Source organism: Medicago truncatula, chromosome 2 (assembly GCF_003473485.1).
Source record: "Medicago truncatula cultivar Jemalong A17 chromosome 2, MtrunA17r5.0-ANR, whole genome shotgun sequence".
Classification (NCBI taxonomy): Eukaryota; Viridiplantae; Streptophyta; class Magnoliopsida; order Fabales; family Fabaceae; genus Medicago; species Medicago truncatula.
The window spans coordinates 13,320,716-13,341,829 of record NC_053043.1 but is presented as its reverse complement, the minus strand read 5'-3'; the positions used below and the strand labels follow the sequence as shown (position 1 = coordinate 13,341,829).

Genomic DNA, 21,114 nt, shown 5'->3' with positions numbered 1-21,114 from the left:
GGTTGTTCTAATCATATGATAGGAAACAAGACATGGTTAAGAGAAGTGGATCCTGGAAGAAATACAAAGGTGAAGCTTGCAGATCATAGAGTCTTGGTTGCAGAAGGAATGGGGAATATTGATATTGAAGGGAAGAATGGGAAAGTGGCAATAATTGAAGAAGTTCTATGTTCATGGAATGGAATGCAGTGCAACTTGTTGAGTGTAGGTCAATTCATTCAGAAAGGATACTCAGTTACTGTGAAGGACAACACCTTTAAGTTGTTTGATAAACATCAAAGGTTAGTATTGAAAACTCCTCTTGCAAAGAATAGAAATTTTCAGACCAATATGAAAGTTGTAGAGTTGAACTGTTTATCTGCTATGGTAAAAGATGAAGATAGCATAATATTGACTAATCTCTTTCGAAAAATGTGGGACTTCTTTCTCCCAACCGAATTTGTTCCATGCACATGAGTTAGGAATCAAACCCCCAACTACATGCCTAATGCTTAAGGGGTCTAATTCACTTACCACTTGGACCAATTTATTGTTGGTGTTGTTTCGAGGTTATTATCAACATTTATTTTGTTTTGCATATCGAGCTCATTGGTACAATTTCTTATACTTCATTCGTTCCTAAATACATGACGTAGTTTGATCATGTGTATTATTCGCATAACCCACTTTGATCATATTTTTACTAATATATAAACATAAATGTTAGTTATAAGATTTTTTTTTTACTAGAAATAAATGATATTCATTCATTCAAATTGATAGAGTACATTGATACAATGCAAATTCGCTAAAAACAAAAATGATGAATCTACGAACAAACTCATAACATCCATGTTAATATCATAAAACAGCAAAGTACAAAAGCTTACACATGTGACTATATTCAAGTCTCTGGAATACTCATGTCCCCGGATCTTCAACGTTGAAGACGCCAAAGTCGTTGATTGGATATGCATTGGATCAAAGTTGATCTGACAATCTGAATCGAATAAATACCTAGACGAAACGAAAAAGACAAACAACGTCGCACAAAGACGACGAACAAAACAACGTCGCACTAAGACGACAAAACCACGAAAGAAAAACGAAATAGATGTGAAAATCACTTATTTCAACAAAAGGGCAAGAGAAAACGAGTTAGAGGGGGTGATTTTGGTTCAAAAATGACCATAAATCACCCCTCTTTAATGGATGAAGCAGGAAAAAAACTAGAATTTTGACGACGGCTCACAAAATTGACATCAAGTTCGACAACAAAATTCAAAGATGTGGTTAACGCAATTTACTGGATGATTAATAAATAAAACAATGTGTCAAAACTCATTAACTATCAATCGAATATTATAACGTATAATTCTAAAATGCATTGACCAAAAAATATCTATTGCATATAACTCGAATGCCAACCGTGGTTAACAAATATCATGTATATTTGAACATTAAAAATTGTGGTTAATAACATTTAAAATTATGATAAAAAAAACATTATGATTAATTATGTTCAATTGATGGTTTGAGTTGCCGCTACTTGTTATATTCATTAACATCTAATGAACTTTTTTTTTTAAATAATATGAACATCATTAGCCACGTAATTCAATTGTGTTAATCATATAGTAATTTATTAGAAATGTAACGGGTATCCAGAAGTCCTAGCTCAACTGGCAAAATGCCGAAATTGTTAGGTCGGATGTCATGACCGGGGTTCGAACCCCGGTACCTCCACTTGTGTGTGTGAGTTTATAATGGCTTTGCCATTTCGTCTATCTACAAAAAAAAAAAAAAATGTAACGGGTTTGTTTGGTTCGATTATGGGGAGAGAGAAAAAAAATCAAATCACAAATACAAATAGTTTTTTTTTTTTTGAGCAACAAATACAAATAGTTAGTTTTATTCAGTTTCTGCAATTTTTTCTCATGATATCCGAATTTTACCAAACCGATTGATAAAAAAAAAAAAAAAACATTTTAGTTTGGTTTGTTTGATTTGGATTGTTGTTCTATAATATTATTTTTGAAAACCTTATTTAAAATATCTTAAAAAAAATGTTGCTTTCTATCAAACATTATAATTTGCTTATACTATTCAAAAGAAATATTATCAATATAATGTGAAAAATAAACGAAATAATTATAAAATATAACATTGTGGTTCGACTCTCCGAATTTTAAATGATGCAAATTCCTTTTTTTTTTTTAAGGTTAAATGATGCAAATCAAGATAGATCACATTTGATTGATTTGAATTCGAATAAAAATATGAACCAATTTAATTGATTTTCATTGAATCATTAAGTTAGTTCATTCTTCGATATGGTACCTATTTTCAACTTTTGTATAAATTTGATTTGATGAGTTATCCATGTCCTTATCGAGTCAGTTAGCGTCACATCATTGTTACGTCACTAATCACATGTCACACAAACAATTAGATGTGATAATAAGGACCAAAACTTAAATTATTAGTAAATGTAGAGCAATTTTGGAATGATTAGTAAGTATATAGACGAAAATTTAAGTGAGCCTTATTTGCGTAGACTAAACACATATTTAAATCAACTTTTTAAATATTTTTACGAATATACCATTATAAAAAGTTGCGAAAGTTGTTGATTGATTTTCTTTTAAAAGCTAACAAGTGTCATAAGGACACTCTAATGATTCTCAAAATTGAGAATGGAATAAAATGGATAATTGCAAATCAATTATGGAATCAAAGGTTGAATTGATATATTAGAACTCAATTAAAATTGATGTTTTCGACACATAAAAGAGAAGACTAAGCCGTTACTCTACTAGAGGGAGTACCAAAGGGAGAGAGGAGAGACTTCACCAATATTCTTCCTATCCCTTAAGTGTCCATCATTCCTCTATTTATGCACAATCCAAGCTTCCTTAATTTTAAAATTACTAGCCACATGTCCATTTATCTCGACTATAAAATTACGTCAAGTGTGTATTTCTTCATATGTTATGTCAAATCATAATAGACACTTGATAAGAAGTTTAAAGTATCAACTTTATCTTAAAAATTGTGTATTCACCTTTTTTTTTTAAAAAAACTCGATATCCGATCCAAGAATCGACTAATTTGAGGGGACCAATCCCATTACCCACTTGCGGGGCCCCGTTTAAAGCCAGAGCAAGCTCTGTATGGACTTAGTCCACCGGAATTGGCACCAGAGTGAATCGAACATGAGACCTCTAAAGGAGCAAATTCCAAGATCTCAAGCCAACCCCAAATGGATTGTGCATTCAACTTATTGAAAGATTAAAAAGCAACTTTTCTAATACAATTTTTTTTACTTTTAGATTCCTTAGCCCGCCTCGGAGGCGTCGGTTAACAAAAACTTTTTTTTTTCCTTATGGGCCAGAATGTGAACAACTCAATCATTAATCCGTTCCCATTTGGTTGAGGTGGACTATAGTCACTTTTTCATGATCTTAATTAAAGCTGCATGGGAGTAATTATTCGGTTGGCGATTAACGATCCCATAAGTACGTGGGAGTTTTAGTAGCCACCATCTTTGTCCCACGTTTGACGAATTTTTTTTTTTCGTAGACTATAGTACAAATCATTTCATTTTCTACTTTAATTTTTTATAAAAGTACAAATAATTTCTACCTCTCGGAAAAAAAAATCTAAGTGGAGTGTTTCAACTTTTTTTTTTTTAGGACAAATTAAAACAATAAAGAGATAAAATAAAAACATAACGTGAGTATGAGAGAGAAAATTGTTGCAAAAATTGTGTTGTACAAATATCATTTCTAAAAAAAATGAGAACATTTGCTCATTGTCGAACTCAATTCAATTCTCTACCCCAATGTGCATTCTCTCCAACTAATCAAACATATGTACTAGTATGTAACAAAATAAAGTTGGAAGTTGGAACCACTCAATTTGAGAAGACACATATAATCATGTTGGGCAATCGGTTAACTATATGCGGTTGAGAAAGAAGAAGATAAACTTGCAGAGTTTATATGAATTAAAGATTAACTATAAAAATGAGAGGCATCGATTTTTGGTAAGTTTGAGAGGATGCAGATATGGAGAAGAGATAGGGACGGGATTGAGTGTAACAATAGATGAATGTTCTCATTTTTATTTTTAATAATTCTAAACCATTGATTTAATCCAACGGTATTTTTATATGCTTCACCGGTGAGGTATTAATTGAACACTCACCTTAGAATCCACCGTACGACTATTTTTGAACAATTTTAAAGTAACTTTTTATCTTTTTTTTAGAAAAATCTTTTCTCTTTTTTAGGCATTAATACTTTTACATTAAATATTTTTCTTTTTTTGTTAAACCTTTCGACTCTGAGAGAAAAGAAATTTGATAAATCAGAATTCGATAGTGAGCTAAGTAAGATCTGATTGAAAATTATTTCACTTAAAAATCAAACTCAAATTTTCTCAAATGATACTTTCTTTAGAAAAGTCATTAACCATTTGAATTCAATCACTTGGTTAAACATGTTATTATTATACTATACACCAGGAAAAAATTATAGAGTTAAAATTAGTTGGACCTTCGTAATCTGATGTTCAGTTGTAAGGTAAGTTAACACGATCAAAAATTGTTTTGCTAAAAAAATTATAAAGTAAAATAAGTTTTTAATCCCTATGAATATATCAACCTCTTTTTTTTTTTTTTTGGTTACATATATCAACCTCTATTTAAAACTAAAATTGAAAATACAAACAAATAATCACACATGATTATTATTTTTTGTCAAACTCTTTGATTCCCGGAGAAAAGAGATTTGATAAATCAGAATTCGACCGTGAGTTAAGTAAAATCTGATTAAAAATTATTTCACTTAAAAATCAAACTCGAATTTTCTCAAATTATACTCTTTAATATAGTCATTAACCACTTGGATTCAATCATTTGGTTAAACACACGATTATTAACGTATACATAGTTTTGACAGGTATCTTACACTATCAAAATGTCTTTAATGAGATGTTCACTCTTCCAAAGGGTTCTTCCCTAGTCTGTATGCTGGACTTGAAAGAAAAAATCTCAAAGCTTTGGAAAACTAATGGTTCATGGTCCATGGTTTCATTACGTAAATGTTACTTTGAATTTGTTTTTTCATCCTTGGATGATCTAAGTGTAGTTCGATCTATTGGTGCTTGGAATCTCTCATCGGGGTTCCTTCGAACATTTGCTTGGACTTTTGATTTCAACCCTCACAAGGTGTAATAACAAACAATTTCTCAAACATGGATTCGCTTTCATGGTCTTGCTCGAGAATATTGGCGAAAAAAACAGTGTTTAAAATTGTAAGGGCTCTAAGAACTCCTTGGCTCTTGATGAGACGACTAGAAAGAGAACTTTCAGTCATCATGCCAGATTTATAATTGAGGTTGATCTTACTTTAGAGATGCGTGAAAGAATCCTTGTTGAAAGAAAGGATTTCGATTTTTATGTATATGTTGAGTTTCAAAAACTTCCCCATTGTGTAACTCATGTCAGATTGTTGAACATTCAGTTAAGAATTGCAGGTATCACATTCTCAAAGTGCAACCTATTGTTAAGCCTATTGCCTCAACTGTTAAGAAGGTTGATGTTGTGATCATACCACCCTCACGTACACATATGGTGGCAGATACAATAAAATTGCTGTAGAAATAGACCCGCTTATTGATGATATAATAACGTGTATAGAAGTTACAAATGTTGTGTTTATGAGTTAAACCATGTGGAAGAGGTTCGTAATATCTTTGTTGGAGTTTTTCATGTGCAACTTTGCAGGTTGATGACTATGTTCTGGCTGAGACACAGAGGGAGGACCAACATCGCAACAAATTTTCAGATATGCATATTGTTTGTTCTTTGGGGTGATCCAATCATTGATGTGGATTATATTCAAGATTCTCCTTCAAGTCAGGAGGATTTTGGTAGATCCATCGTGGTTAAAGACTCTAACTTGTCGAACTTTAGTTCAATTGTAATTCACGATATGCAAGTTTTAGGGCTAATTCCTACTGAGGCCCAACAAACTATGGAATTATTGAGTGAATCCTGGTCTAACATGGCTCAAAATGATGAGAGTGTTGATTTGGTTGGAAACGCAAATCAACCATTTCAACATGTGTTCCCAAGAAAGTCAAAGAGCAAGTTTTAGAAGCAGCAATCCGAGGCTAACAAAGGGTTGAAATCAACATGTGTTCCCTGCTCTAATCCTTTGGCTTGTTGTACCTCAGGCTTTTATTTTGTTCTTTATTTTTTGCTTTTTTGTTTGAGGGTTTTGGCTTTAGTCACCCCTCTTTATTTGTACTCTTTTTATTTCTATTGTTATAAGATTAAGGTATTGCATCAGGCTACCCCTTTGAAAAGAAAAGAATATATCAAATTTCTTTTAAGTCTCTAAAAAAATTCAAACTACGATCATTTCCTTCAAATATTTTCTATTGCTATTTTTTATCTCTTTTTTTAAGTCAACTAATACGTACCCTTTAGTTTTTTCTAATATCTTTAAAGTATTATAAGAGTCAACCACAAAAATTTAGAATTTATTAAATAAAAATGAATTAAATATGAATTTTTATGCGTCAAAAATATTACATTTTATAAACTTTTGTAAGAGAGATTTCTGTAAAGTATAACTATTATTACAAAAAATAATTCAATATTTTGAAGGAAACATTTGAGTTAATTTAAAAATAGAGACAACAAAAGTAAATATTATCATTAAAAAATTCATGATTCATCATAAAAAAAATCTAGAAAAAGCCAACAAGACAACAAAAATAAAAAGTTAATAAGATCGCTAATTCAAAAAATATTAGAAATATGAGCTCATAAAACGAAACTGATTTATTAAACAAGTTTTTTTTTGCCTACTATATGAGTCAAAATAAAGAGAAAATTAGAAAATTAATTGTGACTTATAAATGAATCAGTTTGGTCCATTTTGTCTTATATTTGACATGTTCAATTTATAATATTTAAGATATAAAATCCATTTTTCCTTCAAAAGAAAAATATAAAATCCATTTTAACAGAGTTTAGTCCAACATTTTTTTCTTTTTTAAGCAGAAGATTTTAACATGAAAGAAAATTTAATTTACATGAGAAAAAAATAGCAAAAACATTTACAAAATAGGTTAAATATAATTATAGTCCGTACAAAATTAAGTTTATTTTAAACAAATAGTAACTGTAATAATAACAGAAATTAGAAAGTGTGAAAGAAAAGAAAATAGAAAAAGGGACAGAAGCCAAAGAAGAACAGAGTGTCATTAATATTCAGCTCTGACTACTTTTTCTCTTTCATCCATTCAGAACAGACCCTCTTCTCCAAATTCATGTAAATTTATCTTCTTTTTTTCTGACCCCTTTTGATTTTTCATTTTTATTTTTCCTTTTCTGTTCACAGTTACAGTTTTAGTATTAATAACTGTTGTTTCTTTTGTCGTGTAGTTGCTGCTGAATTTATTGTTTCTATTAATGTTGTTGTAGGTTATGAAGTTTGTTGTGTTTGTGGTAAGAACATAAGAGAAAACAAATTTGTCATAGGTTTTTTGTTGTTCTGTGATGATGGCACAAAACAACTTAACAGGACAGCTTGTTGGTTCAGAGATACATGGATTCCACACCTTGAGAGGTAGTACAATGCATTCTTAACTTTGGATTATGCTCATAATCATGTTTTAATTTTGATTATGCTACCTTGGTTTGGTTTAATTATTTTTTTTTATTTTTTTTTTTTTTTGTGGAGGGAATTATTTTGATGTTTAATTGTTTGGTATGGTTGCAACTATTTATTGTTTTAGCTTCTAAAGATGCAAGTATGTAATTTTCAATGCAACTTAGGAGTGAAAAAAAGAAGTTTTGTCGGTTGTAGATAGTACTTTTCTTGCCTTCTTCAAATCTTTGACAACTGTTATTTTTTGATAGATAGATGTTAGTAAGTAAGTCGTTGCGTTGGTTTTGTTGGGGGTTGAACTCAGGACCTTTTGTTTAATTAGAAATTTTTCGGTGTACCTTAACTCGCCAACCGATTAAGGGTACCGGTTACAAAGATAAAAAGCATAAACTAATTTCAACTTATGTTGAGAAGCTTACCTAAAACAGTAACAATTTCCTTTTAACGATATATTTGAAATGCTGGACTGACTTCAGCTTAACTGAATTCCATCGACATATAGTTTAGAACAAATCAAATGTATTGTGTTTGCTATAAGAACAGTGAGTAGAAGTAGAAACATGCGGCTGCAGATTTAGTCATTGTTAACTGTTAGCAAGATATTAATCTTATCTGTTGATTTGTTGTGCTAAAGTAGTTTTATTATATATGACTCAGACCTGGATGTCGGCGAAACCCTGGAGGAAGCAAAAAGCAGATGGCTTCGTCCGAATGAGATTCACGCCATACTCAGCAATCACAAATATTTTACTATCCATGTCAAGCCATTGAATTTGCCCAAAAGTATATTGCTATCAGAACTAACCTGGTGTTTCTTTAGTAGATTCGCATTTCCATATATACTATATAATATGATCAATCATATTTCTATTTCTTAATCTGCATTGCATTTTGTATAATGTATTATAAAGTTTGCAAGCTTCTAGAACCTTTGGTTCTTGTTGAAGCTTTTGATTAAATGGAATTTTGATTAAGTGATTACTTTGCATCAAAAAGAGAGCTTCAGAAGCATTTACCTTATTGTGAATTATATGATGTCAAACAGGATTTCAGTGCTAACTTATTTAATGTTGTCTGTAAAACAGGTGGTACTGTTGTACTATTTGACCGCAAGATGCTTAGGAACTTCCGAAAAGATGGGCACAACTGGAAAAAGAAAAATGATGGGAAAACTGTTAAAGAAGCTCATGAGCACTTAAAAGTGAGGATTTTAATTTTCTTCATTGTTTTGTTTATTTGATGTTTTGAGGGAGCGTATTGACTGTGTACAATGTTTATGTTTATTCACATTTTTATCATTACATAACTATGTCATATTTGATTCTAATGTTAGTTCGAGTTACTATTGATTAATTTATCTGATTGACAACATGTCTTCTGTTCATTCTTATTTCCCCTTATCAATCAGGTTGGTAATGAAGAGAGAATCCACGTATATTATGCTCACGGCCAAGATAACCCAGGCTTTGTTCGGAGATGTTATTGGTTGCTTGATAAGTATGTATATCTATGTTTAGCTTAGCCCTTAAGGTCTCGATTCTTATATATTATGTATGCATGTTCGTATTTGTGATCTATGAATTAGTGGTTGTGTTTTTATATTTCTTGCTTTTATTTAACAGAATAAAAAGAAGTCTGCAAATAGTAAAGTGACTTTCAATTGTTTTTGTTGTTTTTCTTTCAGGAGTCTGGAGCACATAGTCCTGGTTCATTATCGTGAAACACAAGAGGTCGTCTTAATCATTTTCTTTCTTCCTTTGCTTCTTAAAAATTGAACTTCACCGGACAAATAAAGACGTATATGTTGCTTTGTCTGATAGAAAGACCCCACAAGTATTTTTTTTTGGTTTTCTGAGGCATTTTGTATAGCCTTGTTTACCGGTGAATGTGTTTAAGGGTATCCCGAGTCTAGAAAAACTTCGTTGAAACCAAATTTGTCTCCAAAACAAGCAAGTATATCCACTTTTAGATTTTCATGGGTTGAAATCACAATGCAATTTGAATTAAAATAACCTTTCTTGCTCACTTTAGAGGAGTCCAATGATTGATATGTGTGATTTATGCCTTGCCATGTGATCTATTTATTTATTGAAGAAAATTGGGCTTGCTAACATTCATTAGGTTGTGCATTGATACAGTCTCAAAGTTCTCCCGTTACACCGTTAAATTCAAATTCGAGTCCTATTTCTGATCCAACTACACCATGGATTCTATCAGAAGACTTAGATTCTGGAACCAGCAGTGGTTATACGAATGGTGAGAAATGACATCTAGATAGTTTTAGACAGATTTATTTTAAGTTATATTCCTTAGGCAATCGATATGAAAAGTCAGAATTGAACACATCTATACTCAAATGATAATTTAGTAATATTCATACACAAAATATACACATTAATTATACATTAGGATAATACTATCAACCTATTGGTTATGATATATTGTTATTGTCATAGATACTTTGGTTTCTTTCCTTCACCGTATATACGTATTTTCATTCCCTTTACTGTTTTGGAGGTAGGTCTTAATGGAAATTTAACAGTCAGAAGTCATGAACAGAAGCTTCATGAGCTTAATACACTTGATTGGGATGAACTAGTGGCTTCTAATGCTAATACCCCTACTATAAAAAATGGAGGTAATTGTTTCTGCTTTATCAGAGCCAATGGCTTGTTCACAAAGAACCTTACGATTTTATACTTTAAATTTAACTTTTGGCAGGAAACGAACCGCGTTACTATCAACTAAATCAAAGCTTACCGAATGGCAGCTTTGACAATGTAAGATAATACCTTCTTTCATTTGTGTTCTTTATTCTTCTCTATGCTGTGCTTCCTTTTTCTGTCTTCTAGTGATACCGGCTTTGTACTCATACAACTGTTGTTCTAACCTATAGAGTTTTTTATAAACAGGTTGCTGGTAATCCTTCCTCAGAAATTCCTTCGTATGGTATTCTAACTCCGCCAGAGTCCGGGAGCAGTAATGTTTCTTACTGTTTCCCAGAAAGTGTTAACGATCAAAAGAATCATTCTATGAATTTTGGTGGTGTTGATTCCGTTGACACTTTAGTCAATGAAGGTTTGCAAAGTCAGAATAGCTTTGGAACGTGGATGAACAATGCCATATCTTACACACCATGTTCTGTAGAGGCGTCAACTCTTGAATCGTCAATGCCTTCGTCTGTTACTGATCCATTTTCATCAGTGGTGATGGATAATCAACAATCTTCTCTTCCGGAACAAGTATTTCATATTACTGAGGTGGCCCCTTCATGGGTTTCTTCCACTGAGAAAACAAAGGTTTCCTTTTTCTTTTTCTCATATATCTAATTGCAATTGATTATTTTGTTATAGTAGCCTTCTTTCCTACCGTTATTTTGCAATTATAATTGAACATCCATGGCCCTTTACTTCTTGCAGGTCCTGGTAACTGGATATTTTCTCTTTGATTATCAATACCTTGCAAAGTCCAATATAATGTGTGTCTGTGGCGAAACAAGTGTTCCTGTAGAAATTGTTCAGGTTGGAGTTTACCGATGTTGGGTATTGCCGCATTCTCCTGGATTCGTGAATCTCTATTTGAGCTTCGATGGCCATAAGCCTATTAGCCAAGTTGTTAATTTTGAATATCGCACTCCTATTTTGCACGATCCTGCTGCTTCAATGGAGGAGACATACAACTGGGTTGAATTTCGTCTTCAAATGAGGCTTTCTCATTTGCTTTTTACAACACCGAAGACCCTTGATGTTTTCTCTAGTGAAGTATCACCTACTTCACTGAAAGAGACTAAAAAATTCGCCTCCAAAACATTATTTCTTTCCAAAAGTTTTCTACACTTCATGAAGTCGTCTGACGCAAACGCACCTCCCTTTCCGCAAGCGAAAAATACCTTGTTCGAAATTGCGTTGAAAAACAAACTCAGGGAATGGCTTTTGGAACGTATTGTTTTAGGATGTAAGACTACTGAGTATGATCCACAAGGCCAAAGTGTAATTCATTTGTGTGCAATGTTGGGATATACATGGGCTATTACTTTGTTTTCGTGGTCAGGCTTGTCTCTGGATTTCCGCGACAAATTTGGATGGACGGCTCTTCATTGGGCAGCATATAATGGAATGTATGATACACTGCCACTCCACTTGTTTGAACAAACAGATTTGTTGCAATGTTGATCTAAATGATTTTCTGAGAGTAACCCATCAATTTTGTCCCCTAAGTATCACTCTCACTTCTATTTAGTCCCTAAAGTTTATAAAAATAATTAGTCCTTAAACTATATGAAATTTGTCAAGTTAGTCCATAAACTATATGAAATCCGTCAAATTATTCCATATTGTTGTATACTAACAAGAGATACTGGGAACTAAAGAAACAGATTTCATATGGTTTAGAGACTAACTTGATGGATTTCATATGGTTCAAGGACTATTTATTATTATCATATAGTTTAGAGATCAAACAGGAAAGCGTGATACTTGAGAGACCAAATTGATGGTTTACCCAATTTTTCTGACATGCTTCACTGTTCAAGTTCTTTTCATTTTCTGGTTTCCCTAAGTTAAGCACTGTAGGCTTTTTAGGCAGAAACATTTTCTTATATGCATTTTTTTCCTTTTAATCTAGTTATGAGCCTGAATGAAAGTATCATTGTTTGTTTGTTTGTTTGTTTGAAATTTGTCTTAGGGAGAAAATGGTTGCTACGCTGTTGTCTAGTGGAGCAAAGCCCAATTTGGTGACAGATCCAACTCCCGAAAACCCTGGTGGCTGTACTGCGGCTGATCTTGCTTATATGAAAGGATATGACGGTTTAGCCGCTTATCTTTCAGAAAAGAGTCTGGTTGAGCAGTTCAATGACATGAGCTTAGCTGGAAATATCAGTGGTTCACTCCAAACCACTACAACTGATCCAGTAAATGCTGAGAACCTTACAGAGGACCAAGTGTACTTAAAGGATACATTGGCAGCTTACCGGACAACAGCCGAGGCAGCAGCACGCATACAAGCAGCATTTAGGGAGCACTCATTAAAATTGCGATATCAGTCGGTTCAATTTATCAGTCCAGAGGAGGAAGCACGCCAGATAGTAGCAGCAATGAAAATTCAACATGCCTTTCGCAACTTTGAGACAAGAAAAGCGATGGCAGCCGCTGCTCGGATCCAGTACAGGTTCCGCTCATGGAAGTTGCGTAGAGAGTTTCTCCACATGCGACGTCAGGCTATTCGAATTCAAGTAAGAGCTGCTCTTTCTGTCTCTGTTATTATTGATAATTTCCATAATCTTGAAAAGCTTGATTTGTTATATTTTCTATGCAGGCTGCATTTAGAGGCTTTCAAGTGCGTAGGCAATATCGTAAGATTCTATGGTCTGTTGGAATTCTTGAGAAAGTAATCCTGCGTTGGCTTTTAAAGAGAAAAGGTTTCCGTGGGCTTGAGGTGAATCCGGATGAAGACATGAAAGATGAGAAGCAGGAAAGCGATGTAGAGGAGGACTTCTTTAAGACTGGTAGGAAACAAGCGGAAGAACGTGTTGAGAGATCTGTGGTACGCGTACAAGCCATGTTCCGTTCTAAGAAAGCACAGCAAGAGTATAGCAGGATGAAGATGGCACATAGTCAAGCACAGGTGACTAAACTAAGATAAATGATATTTTGACACAAATTTAACAAAAAATAACGACAACAATTTGGATGGTTAGCGCCGTTCAAATATGTGATTAATTTCGTTATGTGGATGGTTAATGAGTTGTGTTACAAAAAAATTCTATTCATCAACTATCTACTAAATGTAATTAACCATGTATTTGAATTGTATTAACTATTTACATTCTTATTATTATGATTTGACATAGTTATTAACTTGGTAGAATTGTTTTGTGCAGTTGGAACTTGAATTAGAAGAACTCATCAATTCTGATGTGGACATGTTAACAACAAAGACATCATAAGTTCCTATGAAAGGTTTATGTTTTTGGGATGCATCCAATTCCTTTAGAATTGTGCAATGTAACAAACTAGTGTTTTTTTTTTTTTTTTTTTTGTATAGCATGTAGATCTTGTAAATTCCGTAGTGTGCAAATTGAGCTAATGACCCTTTCAAGTTGGTTTAATATCTTGAAATGGGTCATTTTGAAGCTTTCATGCTTAATTAAGATGTTTGGTGGATGTTTCTGGTGCAAGATGAAACATGTAACTTAAATGATAAGGCCTTCTTTGATGTGATTATTAGACATAATTGTTGTAGAATCTTTTATGTAATGATAAAGTTGACACTATAATGAGTGATTAATATCTCTCCACAAAATATAATTGATTTGATTACATACATATGGTTCCACTCCAACTTTTTCAATTTGCAAAAACAAAATTCACAACTTTTCTAGGCATGTTGTTTTTCATATTCTCTGATTATCATGTTCTACAATACCAAACTGTTTTCCAAATTCACTATATTCTCCCCAACATGCAAAACATTATTCAACTAAATATTTTACTTATGGCTGGCATGAGAGCAACCATTTTACATCTCCATTTGGTTTTTGTCCAAAATCCTTAATTTTCATTACAAATGGCATTTTTAAATAAAATGTGATGTGTGTTGATTTTTGTCCCAAATCCTCAATTTCCTTGCAAATCTTCAATGCACCATCAAGTCCATGTCACGTGCTCATGTCAGGTGCTCACCTCACAACCATGGAATCTAGGACCACGCTACTCTCTCGTCTCATTTTAATTGTCGCATTTGAGTTTTGCACGGTTTATAAAAAAGTTATTAATCAATTTTAATGATAAAATTAATATCATTTATTAAAACGTCTTTATTAATTGGAGTAGATAAATGAAATGAAATTTAATGAAAAAATTGTATTTTAAATATTGTAACAGTATTTTAAAGTGAAAATTATTTTAAAAAAGAAATGCAAAGGTGACAATTAAAATGAGATAAGGAGTTTACAATTAACAATGATAATTTTTCCCAAAAAAAAGTAATAATATTTTTTTTAGTAATATTGTCAACCAAAATAATGTAGTTGTCATAGCCAATCTAATGAAAGGGGTTACAATTGAATTGAATTAGGTCCGCATCACACACAGGTCATGCTTATCAAATCAAATTCAAATCATGAATTATATGATATGTCATTGATAAAGATGAATTTTTCAGATAAGTTGATGTATTGTATAGAAACTTCAAGATAATTCAAGACTCAGTCATAAATCAACAACAAAAAATGTGTCTTAATAAAAAGTTAAATAAAAAAATTGGATAAATATCTCTTTTCGTCCCTGTAATATTAGCGAATTCCGGTTTTAGTCTCTGTAAAAAAAAAAGATTTAAATTTAATCCTGTAATTTCAGATTCTTCCACTTTTGGTCCCTCATTTCACCACATAAGCAGAATCAGTATACATGACACGTAAAATGAGGGACCAAAAGTGGAGAAATATTTTGTTGACGTGATGAAAGGAGGAACCAAAAGTGAAAGAATCTGAAATTACAAGGACAAAATCTAAATCTTTTATTTTACAGGGAGTAAAACCAAAATTCGCTAATATTACAGGAACGGAAAGAGGTATTTACCCTAAAATACACAGTCCAACTACACAGTGGTTTCTGATATACTAGTCCATTAATTAGTTGAGCATAGGCCATAAATAATAAGAATGAGACATTAGAGGAGGGCCTAAGTACATTGGAATTGCAATATATCAAAGGAAGTTTGTCCCTCACTTTTTCAAATAGAATTTGAATTCCTTTACTATCTTCATACTGTTAACCATATCAAAGCCTTTTTACATTATAAAAAGTATTAAAATTAACATTGCCATAAAAACCTAGTCGGATCACAAGGTTGAAAAAAGAGAAAACTCTGCTTCCATTAATATCTAAGAGGGAAAAAAACTGTATTAAGATTCTTCAAAATTATTTAAGTTTCTGCCAAGTCATGCCATCCTATAACAGAATCAAGTATTTTAAAGGACAATATTCCACCCAAAAAAATAATCTCTAAACATACAAATGTTATTATCATGTAATATTACTGCAGTTGTATCGAAATAATCCAATCAAAAGCAAAAACAAAGGTAAATAACTTGTAATTTAACTGCAGAACAGTGCCTAGTTGACCAGCAAACAGATTGGACTCTACTTGATATACTGTGAAAGCCACTGGAAGCCTTCGCCATATCCCATCTTGCGGACAATACTGCACATGAACACTTCAAGAGGTCGAACGTTGGAGTCTGTAAGATTGACCTTGCCTTTGCCTGTGGTGAAATTGGTTAGGCCGAGATGATATCGTAGCTCGTCTTCTGAAGCTGCATACGGGATGTCAATCTTGTTTCCTAGAATAAGAAAAGGAACATTTGCTAAGGACTCGTCTGAGAGCAATGCGTCAAGCTCCTTCTTAGATTCTGCAAACCTCTCTTTGTCGTAAGCATCGACTAGGTAAACTACAGCATCCACCTGGACAACTGGCAAAGGTGAGAATTCTAAAGCCATATTCAATAACTCAAATAAAGACAAAAAAATGTAATTGTAAGTCGAATTTGTGAATAGAAATATAATGTTTATCGATACTAAGCAATAACTACCAAACAAGCTTCAAATTTATGTTTCTGAAAACCTCTTCTCTCTAGAGGTGAAAGAGTATATCAATTTAAATTTAAAAGTATGTCTTATAGTGCTTTAAAGGGGATGATTAAATTTAGGCAGAGTTGCATCAAATGGTCTTTCATCTTTTGAGTATGTCAAGTTAATAATTTTTCATGTCAATTTAGTCCTTATTGTTTGAAAACGTCAACAATGTTGGACCAGACTTTATTTTTCATCTACATCTGTTATCAAATGTCTAACATGATCAAACACAAAGTTAAATTACATTGTCAATGCATCAAGATAACGTCATAATTACATCAGGGACTGTTAAAATATCTAATCCACCAAAATTCACATGAACTTTCTTAGTTTCTATCTTAGACTGTGACCTTGTTGTCAATGAGGGTCAAATTGTGGTGATGAGTGATGAAGCATTTAGTATAATAAATGTTTCATCATTCATCACCTCAGAATGAGCATGAACACAGATTTGTAATAAAAGTGGACGAAGAATGAAAGTTGGTTCAACGATGTAAACATTTTAAAGAAAAATAACTAATTTCACAAAAAAGAAGATAAAAGACATGTTTGAAATGTTAAATTAAGTTAAACAACCCCGGTGCAATTTTGCCTTAAATTTATTTGAAAGTCTTAAATCCTTCTATGCATCTGTTATATTTGTTCCCCCACCCGTCTGAATATTCTCTCTCTAATTATTTTCAAAGGAAAACAGTACATGTGTGGAAGGCAACTAGTAAACACCTCCTGAAAGGTTTAAAGGGGTGCTATCAGCAAATCTTCCAGTCTTTTTTTGCCTCCCATGAATCAGATAAATACAAAGAGCTTTATCTGGGATTATGAAGGCAAATATTTCATGATCAGTGAGCACTTGTGTCGTGTAAATCCAGCCAATAATTGTGCTATAGTAAATTATACCAAGAAGAATGAATCATAAAAAGTTGCTCAAAGCCAGAATCTAACACTATTAGAATGAAAATTTCAAATATTTATAGCAACTATAACAAAAGATCGCCGCATGTCATAATCCAACACCCCATACAACAAGAAGTAACACCTATGAAGCACTTACATAGACACAAACACAACACTCACGCGTTGACATCACCGGTAATAATGTGAGAAAATGAATTAGTTGAATGTAATCAGATTTACCAATATGTGTCGAACACCGGGCACACGCTCAATATAAAGTGCCGATGCTACATAGAGTGAAACTAATTAAGAAACCAGCATGGGCAGAAAGTCATAACATAACCAACCAATATATATGTTGATAATGGTATTTGGATGAAAAGTCATTCAATTAAGTGCCTAAAGAAGCTACAAAATAAACAAGTTTTTGAACATCGTAGATGCATCATAGCCAAAGTCACAAACATGACATTGACACGTAGACACCAGTAACAATTAGGAAGTGTAAAATGTAACCACACGTGTCCGTGTCAGACACTTGACACACCAAGATCATAATAACTTTGTCAATCAATAGAGTATAAAATATGAAACAATAAAAAAATGTCACAAAGACCAAGACCCTATCAACAGATCCATCCAACTGAAAAGCAAATCAGCACTAACAAAACAATTAAAAATCACTTAAAACAACCATGCACTACCTAATCAAGTTGAAACAAATTAACCAAACAATATAATTGTTTTACACATGCAATTTGAATGGAAAGACGTCAAATTAAGTGCCTAAAGAAGCTACAACATAACTGAGTTTTTAAATACCTAAGTGATATCATAGCATAAGAAGCACAATCATTTGACACGACATTGACACTGACATATGGATACCGGTAGTAATTTAAGAAAATGAAAGTGCTAAATGTAACATGTGTCAAACATTAACACGTGTCAGACACCAGACACACCTAGATCATAACCTTGCCAAGCAATAGACACAAAACAGACCAAGAAGAACCTATCAACAGATCCATGCAACTGAAAACCAAATCAGCACAAAGGCAGTAACAAAAATAAATCATCAAAACCATGCACTGCATAATCAAATTAAAACAAATTAACCAACCCCTCAAAATCACATGAAGAATCCAAAAAATTTGATAATTAACAAATAGATCAAGAAATTCAACCTTAGCATAATAATCTTTCCAAACTCTACGAGCAATTTGATGACCACCCAAATCAAAAGCTTTAAACTTGATCTTCCCAATACTCAATTCCTCCGAAGTAGGATGTTGGGTCGGTTGATGTTGAACTAATCTCTGCAATAAAAACATCAAAAATCAAATTTTTATACAAAAAATCGAATTTTGAATCAAAAAGGTCAAAGAAAAAAGGAAGAAATAACCTCATCTTTGAGCATATGAAGAAGGGTAGTTTTGCCGGCATTATCAAGACCAAGGAAGAGAATCTTGGCTTCTTTTTGCCAGAGACCAAGGGATGCAAGAATGCCATAGAACCAATCAAAGATGAACATGGTTGAGAGAGAGATCTAAACCCAGAGAATGGGTTGGTTTTGTGAATCTGTGAAATGGGATCGAAGAAATGAAGTGTAACAGATCCTACAGAGAGAGAAAGAGAGATCACATGTATGAGTTTCTCTGTCTGTTGTGTTGTCTTGGCCAGTTCAGCCGTGCAAAACGTGTGTGTGTGATTTTTTATTTTATTTTATTTTATTTTTCAATTTCTTTTTCTCATTCTACCTTTTTTTTTTTTTTTTTTTATAATTACTATATCTTAAGGACACAAGTTAACAACGATCCTTAGATCATCAATATCGCTTGCTGTATGTCGTGCCATCACATTTCCCAATAGCATAATGTCAGCTTTTCACTTGGCACCATAGCACTGCATTGCAACGGTGGTTTATCTGATTTCTTTGATAAAAAAATATTAAAATATAAGTGTTAGAGATATTGTGATGTTTAATGGGACTCATTTTAGAGTTTTAGATGAGTGGTATGAATATTTATAAAATGTAGTTCCCCGTATTTGAGGTGATCAAGAAGTATGGAATACAAGAGGATGGAGTAGGAGAAGCCGAGAACAACCCTAGATCGAAATTGACCTGAAATACAAGTTGATGTGGAACAATCCACTTTAGTCGATCATACTTGTTAAAGAGTCTCACATCAGATAAAAGATTGTTTGAACATGTGTTTATAAATGCAGACAATCCTCACATCATGTGCTGGTTTTGTGAGGATGTGTTAGGTCCAAATACGATTTCTAAGATGATATTAGAGCTTTTCCAAGATCCATTGGGTCACCTTTTATAAGGTTTCTGCTATTGGGGCACCCACCATTTATGTCCACGAAGCATGCCCAATAGTGATGGTCGTGAGGGGATGTGTTAAAGAGTCTTGAAACGGATAAAAGATACCCTTTTTAATTCGATATGAGACTCTTTGACAATACTAACACATTTGTGCTACCCCTGCACCCCCTACCGCATAAATAGCGCAAAGGAGCTTTGGAGAGAGTATGAATGATTGAGAGTTAAGTCATGACATCATAATCGTCTCCAAAAGGAAAAAAGAAATAAAAGAGAAGAAGGAAAGAATGAGTTTTAGAATGAAAAGGATGGAAGAAACAAAGGCTACTTAGAGCAACAACAACACATATATTTTAACTACAAACAATAAGAACGTTTAAGACGATCCAATCGCCCATAAATACATTAAATACACCACCAACTGTTCAAACCTTGTTGGTAACGTCACCGTCCACAGTCTAGACGTTTTTGGATTATATAATTCAAACACAATTTATATTGTTTCAAATTATATACTATGAAATGTGTCAAGAACTGTTTTAATCTCCATCTCACTAAGCACTGTTTGGACATCAAGGTTCAAGCAAATCAAGATCAACCCATCGTCTACATATAGGGTGTCTTTGATATGCTTAAAGGCAAATAGTAGACGGAATAACACAAGACATATAACAACACAAGACACATTTTTAAGACATTGAATAATTTTTTATTATATTCTATATTTGATGGACAAAAGTCTATTTTGATATTTTAAACAACTTGTACTTTGGACAAAAAATTGTGTTGTGGTTTAGTGGTAGACAAAAAATTTAAGTTTTTTTGTTCGGTCTTTTGTCATTTAGTTTGTTTTGTCGTTGGAACAGTTTTACAATCAAACACAGTACAATTGGAGTTGTCTTATCATGTCATTTATTTTTTTAGTAGATCAAACGCATCCATAGATTTTAAAATTAATTAATGACTTTTTTTCTATTCCATCCTTTGTCGTGATCACCTTCTCCTCCTTATTTCATAGCATCAAGATAGTTTTTCTGCTCTTTTTTAATGCTAGGATGTGAAAGTATGTTGAATTTCTATCCTTCCACTTGATAGCTTTTGAGTGGAATTTGGAACCAATAAGCTTCTTTTCTCTTCAACCAGAGTCATAATTGGCTCCTCAAAGCTTGTAGTGTTTATGACAAATACGGCAGATATCTTGCTGGCTCTATAGCAACGTGGAGAACAAATACTAGAGATTTTGCGATTCAAAGTGCCTACTTGTATAAAGCATTAGAGCTCAACCCATCGAGGTTGATTGGAAGGCCTTGCTCGTAGAATTCAAAGTTTAATGTGGATGGCGGACCATGAGCATGTGCTCATTAATTATTGAAGAAGCAAAAGAAACTATTCATGTTTTACAGGATTGCTCCATTGTAACTCAAACGAGGATTAGATTACTCCCTTCAAATCTAATTACTAACTGTTTTTTTAACTTCATGAAATGGATCTTCAGAAGTATCCTGTTTGACGCTCATAATAAGAAATGGACATCGATTTTTATGGTCGCGTGCCTGCACATGTAGATGTTGAGGAGCAAATTTATTTT

The 21,114-nt window shown here is 32.9% G+C and overlaps 2 protein-coding genes and 1 non-coding gene across 3 annotated transcripts; 1 reads left to right on the top strand and 2 right to left on the bottom strand.

Moving 5' to 3' along the window:
• Window positions 1-7,188: 7,188 nt before the first annotated feature.
• On the top strand, window positions 7,189-13,967 carry LOC11413919 (calmodulin-binding transcription activator 5). The gene is made up of 14 exons (XM_003594742.4): window positions 7,189-7,328; window positions 7,481-7,625; window positions 8,325-8,450; window positions 8,753-8,868; window positions 9,076-9,164; window positions 9,352-9,397; window positions 9,806-9,923; window positions 10,189-10,305; window positions 10,389-10,447; window positions 10,580-10,966; window positions 11,087-11,784; window positions 12,351-12,897; window positions 12,981-13,289; window positions 13,546-13,967. Exons 2-14 carry the CDS (start codon window positions 7,556-7,558, stop codon window positions 13,609-13,611), a joined length of 2,748 nt encoding a protein of 915 aa, XP_003594790.3. The 5' UTR covers window positions 7,189-7,328; window positions 7,481-7,555; the 3' UTR covers window positions 13,612-13,967.
• A 1,583-nt stretch (window positions 13,968-15,550) lies between these two features.
• Window positions 15,551-18,898, bottom strand: LOC11410239 (GTP-binding protein SAR1A). The gene is made up of 3 exons (XM_003594741.4): window positions 18,600-18,898; window positions 18,382-18,513; window positions 15,551-16,129 (listed from the first exon to the last, which is right to left on the bottom strand). Exons 1-3 carry the CDS (start codon window positions 18,726-18,728, stop codon window positions 15,809-15,811), a joined length of 582 nt encoding a protein of 193 aa, XP_003594789.1. The 5' UTR covers window positions 18,729-18,898; the 3' UTR covers window positions 15,551-15,808.
• Window positions 16,996-17,117, bottom strand: LOC112419631 (small nucleolar RNA snoR83). The gene has a single exon (XR_003009756.1). It is a non-coding gene; the product is annotated as a small nucleolar RNA snoR83 (small nucleolar RNA).
• Window positions 18,899-21,114: the final 2,216 nt, after the last annotated feature.

What these genes read in the sequence shown, in the direction of transcription:
- LOC11413919 (XM_003594742.4), top strand. Translation starts at nt 7,556, where the DNA reads ATGATGGCACAAAACAACTTAACAGGACAGCTTGTTGGTTCAGAGATA. An exon ending in AAGCTCATGAGCACTTAAAA is followed by an intron (nt 8,869 to 9,075) that starts GTGAGGATTTTA and finishes CTTATCAATCAG; the next exon opens with GTTGGTAATGAAGAGAGAAT. An exon ending in ATTATCGTGAAACACAAGAG is followed by an intron (nt 9,398 to 9,805) that starts GTCGTCTTAATC and finishes GCATTGATACAG; the next exon opens with TCTCAAAGTTCTCCCGTTAC.
- LOC11410239 (XM_003594741.4), bottom strand. Translation starts at nt 18,728, where the DNA reads ATGTTCATCTTTGATTGGTTCTATGGCATTCTTGCATCCCTTGGTCTC. An exon ending in TTCATATGCTCAAAGATGAG is followed by an intron (nt 18,514 to 18,599) that starts GTTATTTCTTCC and finishes TTTTTATTGCAG; the next exon opens with AGATTAGTTCAACATCAACC. An exon ending in GGAAAGATTATTATGCTAAG is followed by an intron (nt 16,130 to 18,381) that starts GTTGAATTTCTT and finishes CCAGTTGTCCAG; the next exon opens with GTGGATGCTGTAGTTTACCT.